The sequence below is a fragment of the Pteropus vampyrus genome, unplaced genomic scaffold, assembly GCF_000151845.1.
Source record: "Pteropus vampyrus isolate Shadow unplaced genomic scaffold, Pvam_2.0 Scaffold308, whole genome shotgun sequence".
Lineage (NCBI taxonomy): Eukaryota > Metazoa > Chordata > Mammalia > Chiroptera > Pteropodidae > Pteropus > Pteropus vampyrus.
Window position 1 is genome coordinate 248,853 of NW_011889089.1, and position 7,032 is coordinate 255,884.

Here is a 7,032-nt window from a genome sequence, read left to right on the forward strand (position 1 = left end):
AAGGACACTCGGGCCAGTGGCCTCTGCGATCTGTGTGGCCTCCGTCCCCGCCCACCCCCGGTGGGTCTGGGGAGTTACGCGATTCGCCTTCTGAGAGGTCATTTCCAGATCCTAAGCTTATGTTTCACAGGCGTCCGGACCGGTCACTACCAAGTGCCTCTCATTTTCCATGTAAAGCAAACAGGCTCAGAATACCTGAGTTGCTGGGACTCAGACAGGGGTCAGGGCAGGCACAGGACATCCCTGTAAGCAGGTGACCACTGCTGTGTGCTCTGGCGGGCGGGCTGGGCTCACACAGAGCCACCGGCCCTGCTAACGAGGCAGCTCGTGCTCCTGTTCCCCACGCAGGAGCTGGTGGCAGCAGAGCTGGGGGGAGGAGGCCACATGGCCTGAAAGGCAGTCCTCGCTGAGTCAGAGGTGGCCAGCAGTGCCCCCTGTACAGAACGTCCCGGACGCCTGCTAACAGGAGCTCCCACGGGGCATTGCCAGGCTCGGGCCCCCGGACCTTGTCCAGTGTGACAGTGAGGGGGTCATAGCCGTGTGTGGCCCTCACTGGGACCTGAGGTGTCACGCAGCGAGGATGGTAGCCATCTCAGGACGCCGGAAGAAGCAGCGTCCTTGACCGGATGGCACGGGCAGGCTCCACACGCTCTCTGCGGCGGGGGGAGGGGGGACGGGGGGAGCAGCTAAGAGTTGTGGAGGCCTTGGGGATTTTTTATGTTTCTTTTCATTTCTGCGGAGTTTATATACTGACACACGTACCACTTACATTACGTAGAACGAGGGAGAGCGGAGAACTTGGGGTGAATGGCTAAATAAGGGTCCAGGAACTTAGAGCATGTGATTTCCGAAGGGGACAGAGCCGTCCGTTCAGCCCCGAGACCAGCTCTGTCCTCTGGACATGCCACGATGTCCAGCTGGGAGCCCTGCCCACAGAGCCCGAGGCGACGTGGGAGGGGTCGGCCCCGGTGGGCCCGCTGAGGCCGGGGATGTGTCTCAGTTTGTCAGACAGTGTTCCTCAGAGGAAAACCCACAGGCTGTCTACACCCAGGGTCAGACGTGGGGGAGTTGAAGCCTCCAGACTGTGGTTTTCAGACACCGAGCGAACGACTTTGCGTTCGGGTCTGTCCTTTGAGCCGTGGACGTCCCCTGCGTAACACCGAACGTGGCCGCGAGCACGGCCCGTGCTCGCCTCTTACACCCGTCCCCTCGCGGACTGGTTTGGGGTCTTTGCAAAGTGGACATCCCTCGCTCCACCGTGCAGGAGTCATCAGGGGCAGGAGGCCCGGAGAGGCCAAAGCCTGCCTAAGGTCACACAGCCAGGACGTGCCTGCGAACTTAAGCCTCGGGCTTTCTCTCCCTGAGCGTACGCGCCCGTGCCTTCCAGAGAGAGAAAGAAGTTTGGGAATTGTCAAAAAGAACGGAGGAAGCGTTTCGTGCTTTGAGAAAGAAAGCTCGGGCAGCGGCAGAGCAGGCCAGGGCTAGACGGGGCCAGCTGGGCATGTGGCGATGACGCAGGGGGCACGTGCGTGTCTGGACGCCGGGCAGGCAGCATGAAGGCCGGCATGGGCGGGGCCGTCCAGTCCCGGCTGCGGTCCAGTCCTGGTGGCTCTTGCTCACCCTCAGCTCTGAGCGCTGCTTTAAGCGGCATCCGAAAGCCCCCATTTCGACTGTTTCTTGGGTTAGTTAAGTATTGTGACCTGCCTGCTCCATCCTGGAAAGTAAATATTTACGCGTTGCATCTGAGCTTTTACACGACACCCTGAGGCTAAAAGCCGGGCCTGAGGGACCAGGACGCGTGTGACCTGGGAGACCGTGTCCTTTCAGCCTTCGTCACGGCTCGGCTCAGATGTGCTGCATCTTACGTGGGGCCCAGGACGGACGCACGGGACCGTCACTGTGAGCCGCGGCCGTACCTTCTCCCCACTAGACTCAGCCTCTCAGAATCAGGTAGAAGCCGCTGCAGCAGCGGTGACGGAGGCGGCCGGGGACCGGGCGGCCGCCCACCCGCAGCCCGGGCTGAGCCGCCGTCGGCGACATGTGGGCGCGGCTGGGCCAAGCTGGCGTCCAGGAACCAGCTGTTTTCCTGGAGGCGTCCTGTGTGGCTTGCCTTCCTCATGGGTGCGGCACCAGGGGACACGTGTGCGGGTCAGCCGCCAGCTGCGTTTTCCTGAGAAGGCTGCCCCCGCGCCGCTTCTCCGCGAGGCACGGCCCCGGAGGTCCCCGCAGGCCGTGCAGCTCCTGCCCTTGCTGCTGTTGGTCACGGCACTGGAGCCTCTCGAGGTGCCTGGAATGTGAAGACAAATATGTCGAGCCTATTCTTTGAAAATATAACCAACGTACTCTGTAAAAATGAGTCCCTTTGTGTTTCCCGCCTGTGGGGACCCTCCTGGGCCTCTTAGCAGTGTTGACGGCAGCTGTGTCCACCTCAGGGTTGTCCCCTGCCTCTGGCCTCGCTTCACAGGCCCTTTGGGCACCTCTTCCTCTGCCCAGGCCTGCACTGCGGCCCCAGGAGTTAGTCCAATGACCTCGCGTTTCCAGAGCTCACACCCTGGGCGGACCCCACACCGTCCAGAGGCCGATGTCTCGTCCGGGCAAAGGCAGGGCGGCCGGGGCGTGCGGGCGGCAGGCCGGGCCGTTTTCTCTGCTCAGAGGGCCCCACGGGGATTGCTGCTCACGAGTATTTGCTCGGGGGCAGGATGCCCTCTGCGGACCCGGCTTTCTCATCCTCCTGTGGGGGGCGACACCCGGATGATCATAGCGGGTGCCGCGTCGCTTGTTTTTGGCTGAGCGGAGGTTCCGATGAGCTGAGACTCGTCCAGTGCCTGACGCTCGGCGGGGGCCGCCAGCGGCACATGTCTTCCTGTGCTCGGACGTCCGCCCCGACATCACGCCGCTAAGCGAGCAGAGCGGGGTGCCCGAGCGCCGGCCCCCTCGCCAGCGCGTGCCGAGCGCCGTGGGGCGGCGGTGTCAAGGCCAGCGCTCCCTGCACACGGATCCGCCACTTTTCTTAAAACGCTGTTACCTTTGCCTTTAGAGGCACTGAAATGGACCCTCGAAATCCTGCACATAGAACTTCCCGCCGTCGGGCTGTCACGGAAGGTGGGGGGCTGAGCCCGGAGTGGAAACGGAGCTTTCGCGTCCCGTGGGGGGGGTCACCTGTGAGCGTGCGTCCGCTCCTCCCTGCCACAGACCCGGCACCCAGGAAGGTCTATACCCGGGGACGCAGCGGTGAGGGACACGGGCCCGTGGGGACACCATGGCAGGCCGGGGTGACCAAGAGCATGGCAGAGGGAGAGCACTCGGACGGGCAGCCGAGGACGGGGTGAGGAGAGCCCTTCCCGAGGAGGCTCAGCGCCTGTTCCCGAAGGACCAGTCGTGTCCCTGAAGGAAAGGCATGTCCGTGACAGTGGCCGGAGGCGGGCCTTGGGCGGGGAAAGGCTCGGCCCCTGGGGAGGGGCAGGGACGGCCGGAGCCCGCAGCCGCTGCGGCCCTGGGGCAATGGCGAGCAGGCGGGCGGCGGGGTCCTGCAGGTGTGCCGCAGACCCCGAGGGCCCCGCTTCCTCCGCGAGGGCAGCAGCGGAGCTCGCGAGCACGTCTGTGCTGCGGCGCTGAGCAGCTTGGGGCTGGCGTGATGCCTCGGTGTGTCAAGACGGAGACGTCGCAAGGGCAGGTCTGCAGCTCGCGGACGCCTGGCCACGGCTTCCCACCGATCCCTGAGTAACGGGGCTCTGTCTCCCCATAGGTGCCCTTGCTCGTCTGAGGGGTCACTGAGACCAGGCCGTGGTGGAACCACCCGCCCGGCCCTCACCCTCTCCGCCGGGACGCAGGAGGCGAGGGGCCTGGGGACTCGGCGTGCGTCCTCGTCTGCTGGCCAGTCCTGCACCATGGCTGAGGGGACGGACGCCCTGCTGCGTGGCCCATGTGCCAAGGACTTGTGTCCAACTCTCAGCGTCTGAAGTTGCCAATCAGTGATTCCTGCTGGGCCGGTCGGCAGGGACGTGGAGCCTGGAGCCCAACACTTAGTCACGGCGACGGCCAGGTAGACCCGTCTGGACCGTGCCTGGACCACAGCTGGACCGCACCAGGACCCGATGCTGGGACCTTTGCGACCCACACTGCGCATCTGTGGTCGAAAACATCCTGTCGTTTCAAATCTTTCGAATTCTAGGGGAACATGTACAAATCGATCGACACCATCGCAACGTAATGTGCCACGTGATGCCACACGTTTGGGTCCTAGGGAAAGAGGGCGGAGCCTTCTTCAAAGGTGACCTTGGGGAGTATTACTTCATATTCCTCATCGGTGTGGGGCAAAAACCGCATGGACGGTGGCAGACCCTGATCTGACCAGCTGAGGTTTTAAAACTCAGCGGCGATCGCCCAGAATATCAGCCACACACGCCGTGGGGCAGGGCGGCTCTGGGTTCCGAGGGCTGAGGTCAGAGCAGAGTGGACGGTCAGTGCCCACCTGGAGGGCCGTCCCCACGGGCTGTGAAGCAGAGCAGACCTTCCCCAGAGGGCTGCATACGGAGCCCGGCGACCCCTCCGGGCGCCTCGGAGTTCCTGCTCGGGCCAGGAGCGGGGATGCTGGTGCACGTGTCGCCAGGATGGACCCAAAGTTGTGCTAATATCTCATGATGTAAAAAAAAAAAAAAAAAAGGTCTTGACACGTTTGCCCGACAGCTGCCTCCCCTCGTGCCACGTGGCTGTCCTCTCATGGCACACGGCGCTCGGTCCCCAGGGGTCATAATAATGACGAGAAAGTATGGTTGATTTTTTCACTTCTCTCCCTAAAACATATGATCATGTAGAGAAAACAAAAGTTCTTTAATGAATTACTGGAAATCAAGAGGAGACCCTGAAACAAATCCTCGGTCAAGGCCTCAGTGGAGACCGCCGGGCGGGTGGGATGTGGCAGGACGGCCGAGGTCGGCCCGGCTCGCCATTGCCCTGGTAGCACCGCCCACGTCCCATGTGGCACGGACGCTCAGCCGGCTGTCCCGGCCACGCTGTCCCTCCTAGTTGTCTTTGTGCCACAAATAAAAGGCGATGAAATTGTAGCCGTGGTGTGAATTTCGTGACTTTGGGCCACCAGGAAGGTGAATTCGTTGATTCGGCCAGTAAACGTTTACGGCCCCTGGGGGCGAAGCCGGGCTCACCCTCACGCCGGCGAACCCACAGCTGGCTCTGCCCTCATTGCCCCCGATAGATGATAAAGCCCAGGAGGGACTCTCCTGTCTGAGGGGACTGGGGCACACAGCGCTTTTAATGCGGAGAGGAAGTGTCTGGGTGTCCTCCCCCTGGGCCCCCCGGAGGCAGGCACCCCACGCGCGGCGTCTGTGGGCTTGGGGTCGGCGGGTCTGGATCAGGGACGGGGGACTTTGCCCTGGAACTACAGAGCCCGGATCTTGCTCAAGGACACAGCCGCTGCCCTGTCCTGCGACCTGGTGTCACACCGGCATCCACTCGGTCCCATGGGCGACCTCATCCCCCCGCTGTCTTGGGCAGCCGTGTGAGCGATGCAGATGCCCCGTAAGAAACAGGCCCACAGGGACAGGGGCCACGTCCCGGGAGCATCCCCACCCCGGCCAAGTCCCAGGCGGGCTCGCGCAGGAGCCTTGGCAGGGGGCAGCACAGGGACTGGGCCTGGGGGTGGCCTGCAGGGGCTCCTGGCTCCGCTGGTCCCACCAGGGCGGGGGCATCCCACGGTGGGGGTTCCGGCCCCAGCGAGGGGCGAGGGAGAAGTCGCACACCCACTGCCACCCCTGGAGAGGCGGCTGTGGGCAGACGGCCCAGGGGTTAGATCCACGGCAACAGCTGCTCTGCTCTCTCGCAGACGAGGAGCCGGCTCAGCGGACGTGACTGCCGGGGAGGCCCGGCTGAGGCAGGCTGAGCAGGCCCAGTGGGCCCGCCCGGTGCCAGCACCGCCCCTCTGCTCCCATGCCCCGGGCGGCAGGCCAGCGTGGGGCCCAGGGGACACAGTGGGGGGCCCCCTCCCCGGCGGGCTCCCTGTCAGTGCCATCTGGAGCTTCCTTGCCGACGTGATCTGTCGCATTGGAATGGCTGACTCGGCTCAGGGGAATGGCCGACCGGTGTGGATGCTGGGGACGCCACACCTGCCACTCACACGTCTCTGAGGTGTCAGATTCGGCCCACGAGACAGGGGCTGGCAAGGGGCACGTCGCAGGCGTGATCCTGGCTCTGTCACACGGTCCCCCAGGCCCCACGACAGGGACCGTGACTTCGCCCCTGAGTTTCCTCATCTGCGACAGGGGCCGCAGTGCAGCGCGGACACCAAGGCCGTGGCCACTTGTGCAGACGCGCGCACTCCGAGCCCGGGGCCCTCAGGCCGAGGCTGCCCCATGACGACTGCCGTTGTCACGTAAGCCCAGCTGTTTGGCACGGAGTGGGGGGGGGCTGCTCTGAAGGGACTGGAGCTGTGGGTCCAGGCCTGGCCTGTACCGCTCACAGCCCTGTGGCACAGGCGGGTCACTCACCTGAGCCTCGGCCTCTGTTTGGAAGAGGAAGGACTTGGAGTTAGACGCCCCACACTCTGGGATCCTGTTCACGACAGAAAAGTCTCTGCTGCTTCTGTCAGCCGGAGTCCAAGCAGAGAGCTCCCACTCGGATGGGCAGTTTGAGGAAAATTCGAAGCAGGGGCCATTTACCAAAGTGAAGGCAGGACTCAAGGACAGGAGCAAAGCCAGGGCCAGCCACGGGGATGGTCTTGACCAGCCCTCGGGAAGGGCGAGGGGAGGAGCAGCTGGCAAGGGTCCTAGAGGTGGCCGAGCACAGGAGGCGTGGCCTTGGAGAGACACGTACAGCCACTGCCGAACGGCGGCACCAGTAATAAGTGCCCCAAACCACCCCTCTGCCCTGCGGGCTCCCCCAGTACACCCCAGGGCCAAACCCCCCCAGAGCTCAGGGCAGGGGCCACCATGCGGTCCATGCAGCCGGCCTCCCAGGGTGGAAGGTAAGGGGCCAAGACAGGGAAGGTTCCGGAAGGTCAAACAGAGTGTCCCCCCCGAC

The 7,032-nt window shown here is 64.0% G+C and overlaps 1 protein-coding gene across 1 annotated transcript in view; it reads left to right on the plus strand.

The window, feature by feature from the left end:
• Positions 1-5,063, plus strand: part of COBL (cordon-bleu WH2 repeat protein) — a 154,444-nt gene extending 149,381 nt beyond the window's left edge. The window contains exon 15 of the mRNA XM_023521610.1: positions 3,746-5,063. Within this exon, the coding sequence (XP_023377378.1) occupies positions 3,746-3,763 (18 nt within the window). The 3' untranslated portion in view covers positions 3,764-5,063. The remainder of the gene's footprint in view (positions 1-3,745) is intronic.
• The last annotated feature ends 1,969 nt before the right edge of the window (positions 5,064-7,032 follow it).